The 20578-nt window shown below is 35.1% G+C and overlaps 1 protein-coding gene across 2 annotated transcripts in view; it reads right to left on the bottom strand.

Moving 5' to 3' along the window:
* Window positions 1–611: 611 nt before the first annotated feature.
* Window positions 612–20578, bottom strand: part of SPAST (spastin) — a 54857-nt gene continuing 34890 nt past the window's right edge. For both annotated transcript variants that reach the window (XM_054568176.1, XM_054568168.1), the window contains exons 8-17: window positions 14838–14912; window positions 14017–14088; window positions 12447–12522; window positions 12115–12206; window positions 11882–11961; window positions 9675–9717; window positions 8645–8724; window positions 5773–5843; window positions 4474–4514; window positions 612–768 (exon numbers count right to left, since the gene is read on the bottom strand). In XM_054568176.1, coding sequence (XP_054424151.1) covers window positions 646–768; window positions 4474–4514; window positions 5773–5843; window positions 8645–8724; window positions 9675–9717; window positions 11882–11961; window positions 12115–12206; window positions 12447–12522; window positions 14017–14088; window positions 14838–14912 — 753 coding nt within the window. In that variant the 3' untranslated portion in view covers window positions 612–645. The remainder of the gene's footprint in view (window positions 769–4473; window positions 4515–5772; window positions 5844–8644; window positions 8725–9674; window positions 9718–11881; window positions 11962–12114; window positions 12207–12446; window positions 12523–14016; window positions 14089–14837; window positions 14913–20578) is intronic.

Genomic DNA, 20578 nt, shown 5'->3' on the forward strand with positions numbered 1-20578 from the left:
CTGGGTAGAAAGATACTAGAAAAATAAAAAGTGAAAAGAACAATTGTTTAATGTCTGTAAATCTGTGAAGAAAAAGCCTTCAAAATCCTTTTTCCTATTACTGTTACCCAGAAAAAAAGATTCTTTTGGCACACAATTTGTAAAAAGAAAAGGAAAGAAAAAAAGAAATGTAATGTTTGGCATTCCAATCACCCATAGTAAAGACAACAGTAGGAGAGGAAAATAGGAAAATTTACTATTATAAAAAAAGACATCAGAAGACAACCCACGGCTCTTGTGTCTTCTACCATTTACTGTCTCTGGAATACTTTCATCTGCAACACAATATACAAATTATTATTTACATTCTGATTACATTGGTAAAGAAAACCAGAATCAATTTTTATTGTGCTCTAACTTACACTGCCCATTAGGATAACCATGACCATCAAGGCAAGGCAGCCTTAAACAGAATAATCCATTTGCATTGTATATTTTATTTAAATTTGTTTTATGGTTTATCTTCAGGGATGCACAAATGATTTTAAGACTCCAAAAAGTCCTGTAAACTTAGGCTGAGTTTCTGTAGCTTATAGTTGTTCATTTCAGATGGTGTGTGTCTCTCTTGGTCAGTAAAATGTTCTGCAGGCTTATAAAGGTATTTGCTTAAACAGTGGTATCTCCAAAGTCCTTGTTCCAACGTATGTATGCTTCTAAGGTTTGAGGGCTCACGCTGCGTTTTATCTTTTTCAAGGATTCAGTGAAGTCAGATAATCGAATATTTCTCATCTAGATTTTAAAAAAGCACATGACAATACAAATGATGAACACGTATACAGTAGTTACCCAATAATGGATTAAGTGACACTATTTATTAATGTTATAAATATATATAGATGAATTCTTTAAAAAAAATCATGCCAATCATCTTACTTTATATACACAGGTCAGAGTGAGGCAAAAGTAGCTTTATAGTCACGAGTATGGAAAACTGAGTTTATTCTTTTATTATTTATTAATTATTGTATTATTTCCCATATGAACAACAATAAACCTATTTTTGCCCCATCTTGTATTTTAGGCAAGGCTGCTATATAAGAAATTCTATTAAAATGCTATACTAATATACTTCCATTACATGTGTTTAGTTTCTTAGGTATTAACATTTTAAATCATAATATTTTCCCATTATAAAAACAAGGCACACTCATTATAGAAAATTTGACAAAATACAGACAAGCTGAAAAAAGAATCACTCACTCACAGTTCTGCCATTCAGATATACAACCACTCCTTACCTCTTTTCAGTTTTTTCTGGGTATAGGTTCATAGTTTTGCTCAAGTCTCACTAATACTTTAGCTAAAACTCATGCTAGGTTTATTAGAAAAGAAATTATTAATTCTAAAACCATTAGATAAACTTAAACTGGATAAAAGTATACAATAGAACCAATAGCTGTAACAATGTAACCTGACTACACATATTAGCGGGATGGTACCAGTAACAGCATTGTTATCTGAAATTTAGTTTAAAATGTTATGGCGCATATATATATATATGTGTGTATATATATATATATAAAAGATTTTATTTATTTATTTTTAGAGAGAGGGAAAGGGTGGGAGAAGGAGAAGGAAAGAAACATCTAAGTGAAAGAGAAACACTGATCACCCCATTGGGTACTGAACCCACAACCCAAGCATACGCCCTGACCAAGAATCAAACTGGCAACCTTAGGCTTCGTGGGACAGTGACACTGGTCAAGGCTGGCTTATATATTTTTATTTCTTTTTTTTAAGACTTTATTTTTTTTTAGAGAGGGGAACGGAGGAAGAGAGGGAGAGAAACATCAATGTGTGGCTTCCTCTCTCATACCCCCTACTGTGGACCTGGTTCTCACAATCCAGGAATGTGCCCTGACTGAGGATCAAACCATATATTTTTAAAATAGTAGCTACAATTATATTTTTAGGTATGGGATTAAAAAATCAACTCGATATGTTACATTGTAATACTGAAATGCACTCTATCAAACTGAATCAATGATATTTAAAAAATTTTAAAAAATATGTGCATTTTCAGGCACTTGTCATTGGAGTGGGGTAATTCAACACCAGTACTAATAAAAAACAAAACATGCACTTCTATAGCCAGTCTTAATGTTATCCTTCCTTAAAATGAACCAGGGTTCCTAGAGAGTTGCTGATTCCATGTCTTGGGATAAGATGTGCCTTGCTCCCAGAAAGCAAAAGTGCTTTTCAAAGTTGTGAAGTAGTGTTGAGAGGGCTCATCTTCATATAAAAACAGATTTCATTGGCTAAGTGTGACCTTTTAAACATAAAAAAATTATAATTGGTTTACATATGTGGCGGGTATCTCCTGACATGTCTCCTAATGATTTCCACCTCTTGTTATAAGTATGATCTGGATCTAAGAACAGAATATAGCAAAGGTGATGGAATGTCACCTGCAGGATTAGGTATAAAGCCTATGACTTCCATCTTCCTGGAACTCGCTCTTGTCTTCCTGGCTTGCTTGTTGATAAGATGTATATGTGGCAAGAAGTGTAGAGAGCCATCAGCCAATAGCCAGAGAAAACTGAGGCTCTCAGCCCAGCAACCCAAGAGGGGAAATGAATCTGGGAAAAAAAAATCACACAAAGGAGCATAGAAGCAGATCTTTCCCCAGCTGAGCCATGCAATGACTACAGTGCCAGCTGGCATCTTGATCCCAGCTTTGTAAGAGGCCATGGGCCCATACCTTGATTGCACTCCTCTGAGAGAGCCTGGAGCAGAGAATTCAGCTATTCACCCCTATTCCTGACTTGGTGAAAATGTGAGATAGTAACTAAGTTGTTTTAAGCTGCTAAATTTTTGTTGCATAGCTATAAATACCTGTGTCAACAAAATTACCTTGTTTTATAATCAAAAGAAGATAAAAGCTATTAAAAAAATAGACAAAATTCTTTTACTCTTTAAATAAAATAGGAACTATATTTAGATTGACTTTGTTCAGAGAAGAAAACTGTTGTTCAAGTTTGGCTGTATGTATATTCTCAGGATGGGTAAAATATATATAAAGATTAACTGTTAATAGTAAACAGATCTTTTTTCTCATGAAATAACGAACAGTTTCCTAAGAATTTCTGTTATTCCTGAAGCAGCCATTACTTTGTTTCATAAAATTATATATCAATGAAAGTGTACCAAAACATTCCATTTATAAGTACAAGCAATTGGCCTTCCTAGTGGATTGTCATGAAAATGCCATGGCCTAGGAGCTTGAGGCAGTGAAGAACACTTGCAGATGAGGGACTGAGCAGACTCTGCCTGCTGAGTCATCTGAGAACTGGTAGATTACTCCTTACTGAAATTTATTTGCAAGTTGGTGGTTTTAGCTCATTCCTGCCTTGACTGGTCTCTTTATTTGTATGGTCTTACCAAGGAACAAACAGAGGCCTAAAATGTCACACAATGGGTCTTTCCTCAACCTTAATCTAGGGGACCAGAGTGTGAGATATCAAGTTTACCTGTCCTGGATCCATGTCAGGGGGAGTGGTGTGTGCAGAAGAAATAATTCATGCCCGGTGCTTACTTTTTGGGTAGAAAAGTACTATTAGGTTCATGCAATGAGCCTAATTTGGAATTTATACAACTTTAAATGTGAGTTTTTAAGGTAACAGTGGATAAACACCAAAGTGGGTATATGGAATTCTCTACTCCTAATTCTCTATTCATGTCAAATATACTTTCGGTAAACTAGACTGTTCAAGTAGAAGGGTGGTTGCAAGAAGTCTGAGGACATTCTTAGTAATAAATGTGATTAACCACAATATATGAAATGCCTGAAGACAACATCAAGTTTACTTAAAAATTTGAAGAAAGAAGACTGCCAAAATGTACTTGTTCTCTAGGTAAAGAGTTCAATGTCTCCCTCAAAAGCTGTTGAAACTTGGGCAGTAAAAGAAAATATAATGTTACAAATATAATGCAAGTTTATTTTAAAAATGTGTTCACAGTTATTATTTTGCATTTCCAATTTTATATTTCATAAGCTGGCACTATTTTTCAAAAGAAATTCTTTAGCATCTCATAAGAGGATCTATCATATTAAGAAAATATAATAAATTACATTACAGTGGTAATTGTATTGTTCTTATAAGGAGAAAAACATTGAAAAACAAAATAGAACATCAAAGACTTAATATGTTACAAGATATTTTCATAATGTATAAAATCATTTCTTATAATTTTCTTATATAGTACTTATATAATATGAATTGTTAGAAAATGATTTAATGTCTGTGTACAATATTTTTGTCCATCACCCATAAACAACATAAGATATTGTAACTGAATAGGTCTCTACATTTTGAAATAAACCAAGATAATTTTTTTCTAGTTTCTAATCAAATAAACTATAAAATCTAGACAAAACCTATCTTACAACACAGAAGACAAAAATCAAGAAAAGATAATTGTAAAATAGTATACCTCACTGGCAGACATATTCTTCACTTGTTCTGGTTTCAGTTCTGTAAAATATAAAAGTCACTTAAAATTTTTGAAGTTTAAAATACTGAAGAGCAAAACCAAGTACAATGATCTAAAAGTATGTGTTCTATAAATCATTATTAAAAGAAACATATATTAAGAGCACATACAATGTATAAATGCTTAGAATAATATTTCTTTTTAGGAGTAACTGGAAGGCATTCAATCTCTTTTGGATATTATCCCAAAACTACAAATTTTACAGATTTGAGAGTAAACGTAAAATAATAGTACTTGCTCTTTACAAAAGGCATTAGCTGTTTTTTTAATCTACAACTTTTGTCTGCTTCAGAAAATAGATAAAATATTCTAAAAATACAAATGATTTATACATTAGCTATTGTTTCTGAGTCTCTATCTGAACAAGACTTGCAGCGAGAAAGATGAACTAAAATGCTTTACTCCGTGTTTCAAAATATATGCTCAAAGTTACATTTATTATTCTCCAAAGCAGCAGTTCTAAATCAGTACCTTGTTTCACTGTAGATGTATTCTGGAAGTTGCATCTTCCATGTTCTATTTTATCATTATAGTCAGTAATCTGAGTGTATACCTGACTATGCTGGCTATGGAAAAGTAGCTGAGAACATCTACTGTAAGTGATACCACAGTAAGTTTAATCTAACTTAACTTAAAAATGATCAGGTATGCTTTTTCAGAATCAACAAGCAATTCCTCAAAAATTAACACATAATGGTAAAAGGATAGTTATACGAGTTCCCTAGACACATTAACTTCAGGTGATATGAGAATACTCAAATAAAAAGCACTTAAAAAAGTTAAGAACATTTGTCCTTTAATATTCTTCTTTGCTTGCTTGAAAAAGTTTTTTTTTTTTTTTTCTTTGAGTTTTCTACTGCTTAGCTACTATCAAGTGAAACCTGTTGTCTAGAACAGGGATGATGGTCCACTGACCCAATGGACTGTTTTTGTATAGTGTGTGGGCTAAAAACAGTTTCACATTTTTGGGTTTTACTTTTGTTGGTGTTGCTGTTTAAAAATATATATGCAATGGAGAGCATATGTGGCCCACAAAACTGAAATATTTACTATTTTGGTACTTTACAGAAAAATTTGCTGATCCTAAGTCTACTTCTGATCCTAAACTACTTTTTCATATTTTCCATTGATACCACTTTAATGCTTTTCTACTAATAACAATCTCTCAATAGGGACATCTTAAACTTCTAAAGTGGTCTAATGAAGAGTTACAAATGTTTCAAAGTCTTGTATACCTACCTCGAATAGGACCCAGAGCTGCATCTTTTGCCAAAGCTGTTAGATCACTTCCTGAGTATCCATCAGTCATTCTGAGAATGGGTAAAAAGAGCAAATTATTTTCATCTTGGCAGATTTAAAATCTCCATGTAATAAGAGGATAAAACCTACTTTGCCTTTGTCCTTAAGCAGGATGCTATGTGATTTAAGGGCACAGAAAGGCCCACTTGCTATAAACAAACAAGTCTACTGCTGGTTCCTTATTTATGCCTCAAATTTTCATCATTACAACCAATCTTTTAAAAATTTTTATTACAGAGATTTTATTTATTTGGGGGAAGGGAGGGAGAGAAACATGAGTGTGTGGTTGTCTCTCTCACGCCCCCTACGGAGGACCTGACTCGCAACCCAGGCATGTATCCTGACTGGGAATTAAACCAGCAACCCTTTGGTTCTCAGGGTGGCACTCAATCCACTAAGCCAAACCAGTCGGGGCCACTCTTACATTAAAAAAAAATCCTTGCTTGAAGATATGTTTACTGATTTTAGATAGAGGGGGAGTGGGACAGGAAGGGAGGCAAGGAGAGGGAGAGGGAGAAGGAGAGGGAAAGGACGTACGGCGGGTGGTGGGGTGACGGGAGACAGGCAGACAGACAACAGTTGGCTGCCTCCCATATGCACCCTGACCAGGGAATCAAATCCTCAACCTAGGTATGTGCTCTGACTGAACCTGCAACCTTTTGGTGTACAGGACAGCACTCTAAACAATTAACCCACCCAGCCAGGGCTACAACCATTCTTTTAGATTAACACATACTATTATCTCCACGAGAATCTATTAAATTGTAAACATGTCCCCTGTAAAGGCAATAACACCTATAAGCCATTGCTGGCCAACTGACACATAAGCAGTTACTTCGCTATAAGTTGATGAGTCTTGTCTTGATAAAGAGCACTGACTTGATGGAGTGAGGATCAAAGTAGATTGTTTTTAATTTTATTTATTATATTTTTTTAGCTTTTGTTTTTTACTTATTTTAGACATTACTGAATTTACTGGGATGATATTAGTTAATAAAATTATGTAGGTTTCAGGTATATAGTTCTATAACACATCACAAAGTAGATGTTTAAAAATGTAGCACAGACAGGATGAAGGAAGGTCTGCAGTAGAAGACCCTGGCAAAACTAGGCACACCTGAAAGGGATGTCACGGTAGAGAATCCTGGGCAGCCAAGAGATTATCAAAACGAACTAAAAATTAGGGAGGCAAAGGGGAAGAGGAAAATAAAACAGGGAAAGAAAGCATTTACTTACCATGTATTAATACTATGTTAAATAATAACTGCACAGATCAGTCATTATTAGCAGAATTCTTTACTGGAATGTTAAGAATGATCTCGCCCTGGCTGGTGTGGCTCAGTGGACTGAGTGCCAGCCTGCAAACCAAAGGGTTGCTAGTTGGATTGCCAATCAGGGCACCTGCCTGGGTTGTGGGCCAGGTACCCAGTAGGGGGTGCACGGGAAGCAACAACACACTGACGTTTCTCTCCTCCTCTCCCTCCCTTCCCTGCTCTCTAAAAATAAAGAAAGAAATGTTTAAAAAAAAAAAAAGATCTCAATTATTTCCAAAAAATGAATTTGTACTTTTTTCATAGTTACCTAGGAACTCAGATAAAACTGTTTACTAAAATTACTAGCTACTCACATACTTACTGAATATTTTACATGACTTTAAGATTTTTCCAGTTATTAAAATTCACAAATGCATCCCCTATATTCAGTTTCTACTAGAGTGTGCCATTCATTAAAAAAGTTAAAGATGTAAAAGTTAAAAAAATTATGTGTAATGCAAAAGAAGTCTATATGAAAACATGTGCTGGTGAAGGAGAAGAGGATGAGTAAGGGATAGAGAATGTTTGAAAAAGTCATGATGGAAAACCTCCCTAATTGGAGGAGAGAAAAAGTCATGCAAGTCCAGGAAGCACAGAGGGTCCCATTCAAGAGGAGCCCAATGAGGCCCACTCCAAGACACATCATTATTACGATGGCAAATATCAAAGACAAACAGAGAATCCTAAAGCAAGCAAGGGAGAAAGAGGTAGTAACATAGAAGGGAGCCCCAATACGGCTAGTAGCTGACTTCTCAACAGAAACCCTGTTAGCCAGAAGGGGCTGGCAAGAAATATTCCAAGTCATGAAAAGTAAAGGCCTGCAACCAAGACTGCTCTATGCAGCCAGGCTCTCAATTAAAATGGAAGGCTAAATAAGGAGTTTTCCAGACAAAAGAAGGCTAAAAGACTACAACTCCACCAAACCAACACTGCAAAATATGCTAAAGGGACTGCTTTCAGATGAAGAAAAAGTTTCTATGAATATCAAGTTCCTTTCAGAGTTGCCAATACTTGATATTACCCATATTTTTAATACTCATTAATCTGATTGTGACAATGATGTTATTTTAATTGTTCCTTTACTATTTGTTGAAACTAAACCTGTTTTAGTATAAAAAAGATATTTTAAGTTCTTAAAATTAATACCACAAGTTTTAATTAAGTGTATAAAAAGAATATAGTACCATCATAGATATTTAGGTCATGTCTTATATAGGATCTAGAAATTGAAATTTAGATACATATGTATAAGAATAAGAGGTAAGAAAGAAAGTAAAGGAAACAGAGGATGAGACCAATTTTCTGATTACATCACTCATTCTACAGTTGAGCTTACTTTAAATAGGAAAAGATTTCTTTAAAAATTTTTTCATTGTAATTTTTTCATTACCATTTAGTCTCCTTATACCCCCCTGAAAAAGGTTTCTTAAAAAATAAATAAGTAAGTAAGTAAGTAACTAGTAAGTAAGGTGTAAAATAGATGGAATCCAATTACTCACCTAGCAAGTTGTGCTAGTTCTTTTTGGGTCAATGGGCTTCCCTGTTTACATAATAGATTTTTAAGTAAAAGTATTCGTGTCTGAAAAGAAACGTTAAAGGATTATCAGTCCTAAGAATTAGCTTAACAAAATACCAGGAATCAGGTTCAAATCCTAGCTCATTTAGGAGATGAATGATCTTACACAAATCTCTTTACCTTTTAGAGCCTAACTCAGGTTGTTTAAAGCTACCCTTCTTTGAGAATTCCTGAGAGAGGTAAAGATAATCCAAATAAAGCACTAAGGACATAGCAACTGTTACTACCAAGCATGTTAAGGGTCTAAAATAAAGAACCACAATTTTAAAAAAAGTTTTATACAAGTATGAATTCATACAACAGGTATCTCACCCATTGTAAGTCTGTAATTCAAAGATTTAATCGATGTAGAGTCTTGCAACCATCACCATAATCCAGTTTAGAGCATTTCTATCAACCCAGGAAGTTCACTCATGCCTATCTGAAGTTGCTCCTCACTCTTACCCTCAGCAAGTCATAATCTGCTTTGTTTTATAAAGTTGCCTTTTCTGAACATTTCACATAAATGGAATCATGATGTGTAATCTTTTACACCCAGCGTCTTTCACTTGGTATAATGTGTTTGAGGTTCATCCTCATTATAGCATATAAAAGTAACTCATTCCTTTTGTTGCAAAACAGTATTCTGTTAAACGGAGCTCATTTATTTATCCATTCACCAATTGATGAATATTTTAGACTCTCTGCAGTTCTTGATTATTTATAATTTGCTATAAAAATTCTTGTACATATCTTTGATAGACATATGTTTTCATTTCTCTTGGGTAGATTCTTAGGAATGGAATTGTTTGGGTCTTATGCTAAGTTTATGTTTTGTTTCGTTTTCTTAAGGAACTGCCAAATTGTTTTCCAAAGTGGCTGTACCATGGACTGGAAGACTCAATATTGTCCAGGTGGAAGTTCTTGTTTCTACTTTCAAAAAAAAAAAAAAAAAATCAAACATAGATACGTACCTCCTCATTTGGCAAAGACACATATACCCGTTTGGTGAAACGCCTAAAAGAAGGATACAAGGAATTCAGTTATATAATTTTGGATTTAAAGGTAACTCAGTTTCAGTAGCAAATGACAAAAAAAAAAAAAAAAAAGCTTTAAACATAATGCTTAAGGCATGTGAATGCATTTTAGTCAGCAATGTCAAAAGTTCTTTTTAGAGTTACTCTTTTAAAACTCCAGTTAATATTTAAAAATCCTTAATTCAAAACTGCCAGAACTAAGTTAACCATTTAGGTATGTGCATGTTTTTAAAAGTAATAACACTTTAAAATAAAATATTTGATATAAGAGTTTCAATAAAGAAACCTTTGCTATCTTTTTGAAACTAAAAGCAACTAAAACCAAGTGCAACAGAAACAGAAAAGTACACATCAAGAAACTGGGCAACATTTATGGAACTTAAATGTATGAAGAAGGGCTGCCTAGGGCAAGGCAAATTACACTGACAAAGGAGGATACACACTGTGGACTGCAGACCCAGGTGTCAGAGCACAGCGTTTTCCAAAGGAAACAGAGAGAGCATATTTTGAGGGGTAATAGACTCAACTTTCCTACATTTAAACAAATATGTTTAGACTGGCTCTGTAGATCACATGAACCCTAGTCAACAACTGGGCAATGCAAGAAAGGTGAAGCTAACAAAGAAACTCCAAGACACTTTGTCTTTGTAAGAAGACTAGTCAGTCTGGCAAGATAACAAACTGTCTTGCAGTGGCCAATCTTTATTAGTGGAAGAAGACTAACTAAATCAAGCCAATGTCTTAATCACACACATAACACTTGTTTATCAGGTAGGACTTTACTACTGAATTGGGGAGACTGCCTGTCAGTCCATGGTATTCATAGGACAACTCAAAATACTTGCTTGGTAGCTTACTTTTCTAGCTCTTCTCCTACAATATTCTTCCAAAACTAGGTTCTTAGAAAAAAATAAAACACATATTATAAGCAAATAAAAATAATAAGCAAAACAGGCAAAAGCACAGGTCAGATTTTTTAAAAAATAGTATCAAAATAGGAAAAAAGAATACAATAAATAAAACATAACATGAAGAACATGTACAACAGAATTCTGTCATACAGCGGATTAAAATTTTAACCGTATATATTTCCATGAAATATAATTTAATGAAAAAGTCTTCTATGAAACAAGAGCTCAATGAGATATAGGGTTCAAGAAAATGACATATTGTACAAAAGCTCAGGAAATAAAACAATGGGAGAAGATGAAAAAAATCGATCAAGAGGTCAGAAAAGCAATGGGAAAGAAAACAAAACCAACAGAGAAACAAAGGTTACAAAAGTAGTAGCAGAAAGGACATCAGACACTAACCTAGTAAGACAGAAAAACAACAAATGGGAAACAAACAAAACAAAAGACTTAAAAGTTTAAAAGAATTAGAAAGGAAATTACAGATATGGAAAGGAAAAAGATGCAACATAACACATAAATGGTGTGTAGAATTAAAAAGCAAAAAAATGAATTAGGAAATAAATTAAAGATAACTTTCCCAAAACAAAGGAGGTTCCAAATTATGAATTTAAACAAACACCAACTCCCAGGAAAAGTAAACACAAATCAATGTATTTTTCAGATAACTAGATTTCAATATTCAAAACTGTATACAGTAAGAGGAAAAAAATAAAGTTAATCCATGAATGTGAATATAAGTAGGCTGACTTCAGACTTCTGCAATACAACATCTAATCCTAGAAACAAGGGGCAATGTTATATAGATTCCTCAGGAAGAGAGAGGGAGACCAATAATTTTATGCTGAGTCAAACTGTCCTCCCAGTAGGAAGGGGACAAATTTGTTCAAACACTTAAGTACAGAGAACATGGCACAGTTTCCATGAAACCTGCTTTTATCAGCTTCTGATGAAGCCCAATAAAAGAGGGTAAGAATCAGTTTTGGAGTTTTAAGATAATTTAATCCAACCCAGAAGAAATAAGCAATCTGCCTAAAGCCGTATGTCCTGATATCCTGCTGGCCCTGTCCTCAAAATCTTTAGTTGGTAACAAGAGGCCAGAGGATAGTTATAAGGAGAAAAATAATGAATTTAGTTTTCAGATTGAGAGTGAGTGAAATAAGATGTTTGTGACATGAACATACGACTAAACATATCTGTAATAAATGTGTGTTCCTACATAAATCGTCCTACCTGAGAACAGCCTCATCAAGCTCTTGTGGCCTATTGGTTGCACCCATTACAAGTACTCTGTCATCTCCAGCAGATTGAACCTGTAAGCCAAAAAATTGCTTTCAGTGCTGTTAAAGAAAGTAATAACAAAGAAAAATATAATAGAGAATCTGTATTTCTAATTAGGGTCACTTAATATAAAAATATATACATTAAAATGTTACCACATTAATAATATCACAATCAATACCTACACCATCAAATTCTATTAGAAATTCAGTTTTTAGACGTCTGCTAGCATCGTGTTCTCCTTCTCTTCTTTCACACAAAAGGCTATCAACTTCATCTAGAGGAAATACAAGGATAGGACTTGAATTAAAAGCCAAGCTATTTAAGTTACCTGAGATTAATCTATTTTACTACTTAAGTTATAAATACAGTAGGTTCTACTCAATTCATTAGTTTTTAACTTTGTGCTTCTTTAAAACTTTTTCCTTCTGAATACTCTTTCCTATCTTACCTCTTATATTTGGAGAGGGATATTTCACAAAGGTTCAACTAACCTAGTTGGTAAACATGTTCTTACCTATAAAAATTATAGAAGGTTGAAGTTCTCGCGCCACAGCAAAAAGAGCTCTCACCAACTTCTCTCCTTCTCCCACCTACAACAAGGTATAACACATTATTACATATCAAAATTAACATTATTCCAGCTTTTAAAATTTCATGATTGAAAGTCTATAAGCTAGAAATTTAATTTCCTTTCTTTGCAAGATTTGGTTTAAGGAATTGGGAAGAGGATAAGGGAGGTTACTGAAACATCCCTTATGGTTTTAGAAAATAGAGCACTTATTAATCATTTAATAATCTGTTAAATATATCTGTTTTGCTTGACACTGTACTCTTAAGACTTGAGAATGAAACAGCTGTTAAAGGTAAAACTAGTAGGAAGACAAAATACAAGGGGAAAGAAAGAGATGCAGTACATATTCCTGAAGCCATAGGTTGCAGGGTATATCTATAAAAGGAGGTAAGTTAGAAAGTACTCTATCGAATAAAACTTGCTCTATGAAGAACACCTTGAAACCTGTTCTCACAATATCACTGCCAATAAATATAAAAATATTTTTAGGTAGTTCAAGAGGTCTATGAACACCCCTTCAGACATTATACTCAAACCACTCACTCTATGCACTAAAGCAGCAAATGAAAGGGACAGCACCAAAGCAGCAAATGAAAAGGACATGAGGTTGGGGTAATCTACTATAAAAACTCTTCTGTCCTCTAGGTGGCATCTATTCTTTTTATTGAAAATTTTGTTTAAAAAAAGAAAAAAGAACAGTCCCAAGATTTAGAATCATCAAAACAAAAATTCTCAGAGCTGGAGGTACCTGCAAGAGATCCCCTCTTATGAGAGCAACACTTTACAAATGAAGTATGGCCTGAAGTGATACTTTCTTAAGGCCAGCTCAAGACAGTGTTTTCCACTATACTAGATGTATAGTGTTGGTAAACCTACATTAATAACAATTTAACATAAACAAAATGTAACCAGGAAAAGAGGTATTGTTTTATAGTTACTTTTAATTACTTTACAAAATTGAGAACCCTGCCAATATGCGATCTTGGACTTTTAGCCTCCAAAACTATAAGACAATAAATTTCTGTTGTGTAAGCCAGCCAATTTATGGTACATAGCCCTAGAAAACTAATACAGTATTTGACAGCATAATCCTAATTTTATTTTATTATTTTATTTATTTTAACAAAGATTTTATTTATTTTAGAGAGAGGGGAAAGGAGGGAAAAAGAGAAACAGAGATGTGAGAGAAACATCGATCGGTTGCATCGGTTGCCTCTTATACATGAACCTGCAATGCAGTCATGTGCCCTGACCAGGAACAGAACCAGTGACCTTTCGCTTTGCGGGATGATGCCCAACCAACTGAGCCACACCAGTCAGGGCCAGACAATTCTAATTTTAAAAGTCTAACAAATGTACATGACTTTCTACTATGAAGAGCGAGAGTCATCATATCTAGTAGTAGATATAAAACTCAATAAATATTTTTGTGTAATGTTATTATCCTTTACATTTAACACAGTAACATTTAGATGGTAACTTAAAAGATGACAATAATGGAAAAAATACTCACGTATTTTGAAGTTAAACTTGCAGCACTTATATTAAAGAAGGTTGCATTAGATTCTGCAGCTACTGCTTTAGCCTTTAAAAATCACAAAGGCAAGTGTTATATTAGTTCAGTATCTAGCTTTATAAAGATAAACATTTGATCAATTTAAGCACAGTAAGTAAATAAAAATGTACAGTATAACGCAATTCCTAATATGGCAATGTGTTTCCTTCTCAGCAATAAGAAAAAAGGCCTATGAAGAGCTGTGCTTCTTTCCACACTCCCTTTTTTCCTAAGGGAGAATGGATAGGGAAAGGTTGTTTGTTTGTTTGTTTTTTAAAAAAAGAGAGTGTTATTCTCTTCCTAGTTAGAGAATATATAACTAGTTAGAAAAAGACTAACAGCTAAAAAAGAAGTTATTTTTTTCCCTATTTACTTTTTCCTTTTAGAAACTACGCAGGAGAAAGAGGTATCTAGATCCTAGCAAAAACTTTTGGCAAAAGGATACTGAGGGGAAAAAAGTCTGTTGTATGTCAATTATATTTCAATTAAAAAAAAAAATCTGTATCATGCTGATTATTTAAATAAAGCTGTTAAGATAAAAAATCAAGAGTTAGGAAGATAATATAGTAAGGTAAGCTCCTGTAAGGCAAAAATTTTATTATTTAATTTGGGGAAATAATAAAAATTACACTGTTAAATTTAACTAGCCAAAACATGTGACTGGACATATATGGTTTTCCATCTATTTTGTCATTGAAAACTAGTTTAAAAACATAAGTAAATATGTTATAGCAAAAAGCAAGTCATAAAGAACATTCAAATTTAAAAAGAAGTCTTACAAGCATTGTTTTCCCATTTCCAGGTGGACCAAAGAGTAACAATCCTCTGGCAGGAGCTCTTAGTCCTGTGAACAACTGAAAAATATATATACAACTATGATTCTGGAGACATGTTTTTCCCAGACATTTTAAGAATTATCTGTCATCTAAAAAGCACCATTTTTCAGTAACATCCTCCAAAACAGAGCTGCCTAGAGCTCTAAAGAGAATATATAATTAATAAACTTGTATAATTATTAAAAATAGAAGAAAACAAAATAATATAAAACCAAATCCTCATTGCTCACAATAGAAGCAGATGGGTTAAACAAGCCATATTACTGAACACAGGCATTACTCTCTACTGCCTTTGGAAATATCAGCAAAATGATAGTAATGAGTAAACAAGAGAAAAATCTTCAAAACAAAAATAGGAAAGGAGACAACACAGGACATAGTAAAGTTTTGTAGATGGAGAACTGAAAAAGTGTGAGAAATTACTTAGCAGAGCTGAGGGAGCTTAAACCTAAGTGCCTGCTTGTGATGTGATACCCAGATAGAAGGGGCAAGCTGATGTGAACAAAAATGCTGGAAAAGCTCAGGAAGTGGAGGCATCAGCCACCAGAGAAAAGCACCAGTAAGTGAGGCAGCTCAAAACAGAGGACTCCTTAAAAGTTTGTATGAAGAGCCCAGGCTGGTATGGCTCAGCTGGTTGGAGTGGCATCCTATAAATGGAAAAGGTCACAGGTTCGATTCCTAGTCCAGGCACATACCTAACTTGTAGGTTCAGTCGCCAGTCAGGGCACCTACAAGAGGCAACCTATGAATATTTCTCTCCCTCTCTCTCTCCCTTCCCCTCTCTAGAAAATCAATAAGCATATGCTCGGGTGAGAATTAAAAAAACAAAACAAAACAAAACAGTTTGTATGAAGAACTTAATCTATATTCCTGCCCCAACACCAAGAGCATTTAGGCAAGTACTCCCCTTTCACAACCAAAGGAGGCACAAGTTTTACTCTAGAGAAATTAAACCAGAGTCTCTAGACTCAAGAGACATCAGATATGGCAAGAATCAAAGGTGAAGCATCATAAAGATTAATACCTTCCTTAATAGTGAAGGTGTATGAACTTTTAAGTGGAACCATTTGAAGTGGATGATATTTAACTTAAAAAAAATTATATTTATTTATTTTCAGAGAGAGGGCAAGGGAGGGAGACAAAGGAGAGAAGCATCCATGTGCAAGAGATACACCAATCGGTTGTCTCTCGCATGAGCCCAACTGGAGACTTGGCCCACAATCAAGGCATGTGCACGGACTGAGAATCAAACCAGCAACCCTTTGGTTTGCAGGCCAGTGCTTAATCCATTAAGCCAAACCAGCCAGGGCTCAACTTTTTAATTTTTATGTATGTATGTATGTATGTATGTATGTATTTCTTTCCTTATTTATTTTTCAATTTTAAAAAATTACTTTTTTTTTTTGGTGGTTTTAGGTTTACAGAAAATTGAATGGCAAGTTCCCATATAATTCCTCACTTCCCCATTTTCCCCTGTTATTAACATCTTGCATTAGTATGGCACATTTTTAACAACTGATGAACAATATTGATACATTATTAGTAACTAAAGTCCATAGCTTACATTAAGGTCTACTGTTTGTATCATCACATCCACTATTACAGTATCATACAGAATGGTTTTACTGCCCTAAAAATCCTTGTGTTCCATCTATTCATCACTTCCTTTCTCCCCATGAACCCCTTCTCTCTAGGAGCTATGCAGAAGAAAGAGGTATTCAGATTCTAGTAATGGATAAAAATAAGTAAATGGATAAAAACAATTAAATTAAAATATGGGAAAAGATCTGAACAGCCCTGGCCAGGTAGCTCAGTTGGTTAGAGCATTGTCCTAACATACCAAAGTTGTGGGTTACATCCCTGGTCAGGGCACATACAAGAATCAAACACTGAATGCATAAATGAGTAGAACAACAAGTTCATGTTCCTCTCCCTAACAGATCAATAAATAAAAATTTATAAAAAGATGTGAACAGATACCTCAGGAAAGGAAAAATACAGATAACAAACATGCATATGAAAAAAATACTTGAGACTTCCAGTCAAGATGGAGGCATATAGGTAGACACACTTTGCCTTCTCGTGCAACCACAGAGAGAATTACAACTAGCCCTCAAAAACAAGCAACATTCAGAACTGTCAGAAAATCGAGCTCTATGGACTTCTGACAACCAAGATTTAAAGAAGCCACATTCTTCCAGACAGGCAGGAAGGGTGGAGTCACGGAGATGGGCAGAGAGGCGGGGAGACTCAGTGTGGTGCAGAGAGGTGGCAGCAGTGGTGGCAGCGGTGGTGGCAGCACAGGGAGTCCCATATTCACATACGGTGGATAAAAATTGGAAGGGATAACTTGGGGGCGAGTGATCCTAGCCCCAAGCCAGACTGCACAGCCCACGGCTCCAGCGCCAGGAAGATAAATCCCGCATCTTCCAGCTGTAAAAACCAGTGGGGGCTGGGGCAGTGGAAGAAACTGTTGGATAATCAGGAGAGTTTGTTGAAAGGGCCTGCACAGACTTAGAACATAGGCAAACCCACCCACTCTGGGATTCACTAACAGGGCAACAGTTGAGAGGGCACTAGTCACATACAGGAAGTGGGTAAAGTGACTAGAAATGAGGCAAGTCCTCGGCAAACCTCCAGAAGTCAGTGGCACTGTCCCCTCTCCAAGTCCTCCCCCTACACAGAAACACAAAGCAGTGAATTGGGCTGCCCCACCCTGGCGATTACCTAATGCTCTGCCCCACATAACTTATAGGTGCTTTTTACACGGAGTCAAAGCAACTCTACCTAATACACAGAAACAAACACAGGGAGGCTGCCAAATTGAGGAGACAAAGAAATATGGCCCAAATGAAAGAACAGAACAAAACCCCAGGAAAAGAACTAAATGAAACAGAGATAACCAACTTATCAGATGCAGAGTTCAAAACACTGGTGATCAGGATGCTCAAAGAACTCACTGAGTATGGCAAAAACATAAGGGAAGGAATGAAGGTCACACTAAGTGAAATAAAAATCTACAGGGATTCCCAGTAAGGGCACATGCCTGGGTTGCAGGCCAGGTTCCCAGTTGGGGGCATGCGAGATGCAACCACACATTGATGTTTCTCTCCCTCTCTTTCTCTCCCTCCCTTTCCCTCTCTCTACAAATAAATAAATAAAATCTTAAAAAACAAGAGTAATTTTAAAATCTACAGGGAAACAACAGTGGAGAGGAGGAAGCTGAGAATCAAAGCAACGATTTGGAACACAAAGAAGGAAAAAGCATTCAATCAGAACAGCAAGAAGAAAATAGAATTCAAAAAAATGAGGATAGGCTTAGGAACTTCTGGGACAACTTTAAACATACCAACCTCTGAATCATAGTGGTGCCAGAAGGAGAAGAGGAAGACCAAGAAATCAAAAACTTATTTGAAAAAAAATGAAAGAAAACTTCCCTAATTTGGCAAGGCAATAGATTTATAAGCTCAGGAAGCACAGAGAGTCCCAAACAAGTTGGACCCAAAAAAGACCACACCAAGACACATCATAATTAAAATGCCGAAGGTTAAAGATAAGGAAGGAATCTTAAAAGCAGCAAGAGAAAAGCAGATAGTTACCTACAAGGGAGTTCCCATAAGACTGTCAGCTGATTTCTCAAAGGAAACTCTGCAGGCAAGAAGGGACTGGCAAGAAGTATTCAAAGTGATGAAAAGCGTGGACCCACAACCTGGATTACTCTACCCAGCAAAACTATCATTTAGAATTGAAGGGTAGATCAAGGGCTTCCTAGACAAGGTAAAGCTAAAGGAGTTTATCATGACCAAGCCATTATTACATGAAATGCTAAAGGGACTTATTTAAGAAAAAAAGATCACCCCGAACAAAATAAATAAATAAATAAAAACGATGAACATTAAAAGGGCAAAAAACTCACAACTATCGACAACTGAATCTAAAAAAACAAACTAAGCGAACCACCAGAACTGGAACAGAATCATGGATATGGATATCATCTGGAGGGTTATCAGCTGGGAGGGGAAAGGGGAAAATGAGGGAAAAGGTGCAGAGATTAAGAACCATAATTGATAGGTACAAAATAGACAGGGGATGTTAAGAATAGTATAGGAAATGGAGAAACTAAAGAATTTACATGCATGACCCACGGACATGAACTAAAAAGGGGGATTCATGGAGGGAAGGGGAGGTACCAGGCAGAGGGGGGTGAAGGGAGAAAATTGGGACAACTGTAATAGCATAATCAATAAAATATATTTTTTAAAAAGACACTCTAATAGAAAAATGGACAAAAACTTAAACAGGAATTTCACAAATGAAATGGTCAATAACATATGAAAAGACACTCTGCTCTCAGTAACCAGCAAAATGCAAATTTAAAACCACAACAAATTACCATTATTAGCAAAAAAAGTTTTTTTCCTGACACTAGCAATTCCTGGTAAACATGTGGAGGAATAACTCTCATAGGTGGCTGTTTGGAAGATAAATGATTTAAGTACTTTGGAAAATAGTTTTTTATGGACAAAAAGCAAACCTACACGTTCAATGTCATAGCAATTCTTATGTGTCTACCCTAGAAAAACTCTGTATTTGTGCAGCCTGAGTTGTATACAGGAATGATGATAACAGCCTCAAGATGGAATCAACCCAAATGTCCCTCAACAGAAGAATGGAGGAATACCCTGCAATAGTGTATAAGCATACATTGAACTATTATACTGCAATGAAAAAGGATGAGCAATAGCCGCACATGGATGAGTGTTACAAACATAACTGAGCAAAATAAAAGTGTTAAAAAGTAAAGCAGAAAAAGAAAAAATATCCAACATCATTTGTCATCAGGGGATATCAAGTTAAACAACAGTGAGATTCCACTACCCACTTAGTGGAATGGCTAAAACCTGTACAGTTTACAGAGGTTTTTTTACAGTTTAGTTTGCCTCTTCCATTTAGGCCTGTGACCAATTTTGAATTAATTTTTGTGCAAAGTGTAAAGTATGTGTCGAGATTCACTGTATTACACGTGGATGTCTACCTGTTTCAGAACCATTTGTCCAAAAGGCTATCTCCTCTACATCAAACTGCCTTTGTCAAAAATAACTTGACAATATTTATGTGGGTCTATTTCTGCATTCTCTGGTCTGTTCTATTTATCTATTTGTCTGTTCTTTTGCTAATGACATGCTGTCTTGATTACTGTACTTCTTTTTGTTTTTAATATTTTTTCCAGCTTTATTGAGATAAATTCTACATAACATTGTCTAAGTTTAAGGTATGCAATGGGATGATTTAATATACACATATATTGCAAAATGTGTATCACAAAAAGGTTAACATATCCTTTACCTCACATAATTACCATTTTGTTGTTGTTATGATGAGAAAATGAAAGGTCTACTCTTACAGCAACTTCCAAATACACAATATAGTAGTTTACTACAGTCACCATGCTGTACCTTAGATCCCTAGAATTTATTCATCTTAAAACTGAAAGCTATAAGACAAACATCTCATTTCCTCTACTTCTAAGCCTTTAGCAACCACCATTCTACTGTTTAAAAGCAATGCTTTTAATTTTTAAAAATTAATTAATTCATTTATTTTAGATGGAGGAGAAGGGAGGGAGAAAGAGTGGGAGAGAATCAATATGTTACTTCTCGAACGCACCCTGACCAGGGACCAAA

The sequence above is a fragment of the Pteronotus mesoamericanus genome, unplaced genomic scaffold (genome assembly GCF_021234165.1).
Source record: "Pteronotus mesoamericanus isolate MK-2021 breed Mesoamerican mustached bat unplaced genomic scaffold, CSHL_Meso_final contig_101, whole genome shotgun sequence".
Taxonomy (NCBI): domain Eukaryota; kingdom Metazoa; phylum Chordata; class Mammalia; order Chiroptera; family Mormoopidae; genus Pteronotus; species Pteronotus mesoamericanus.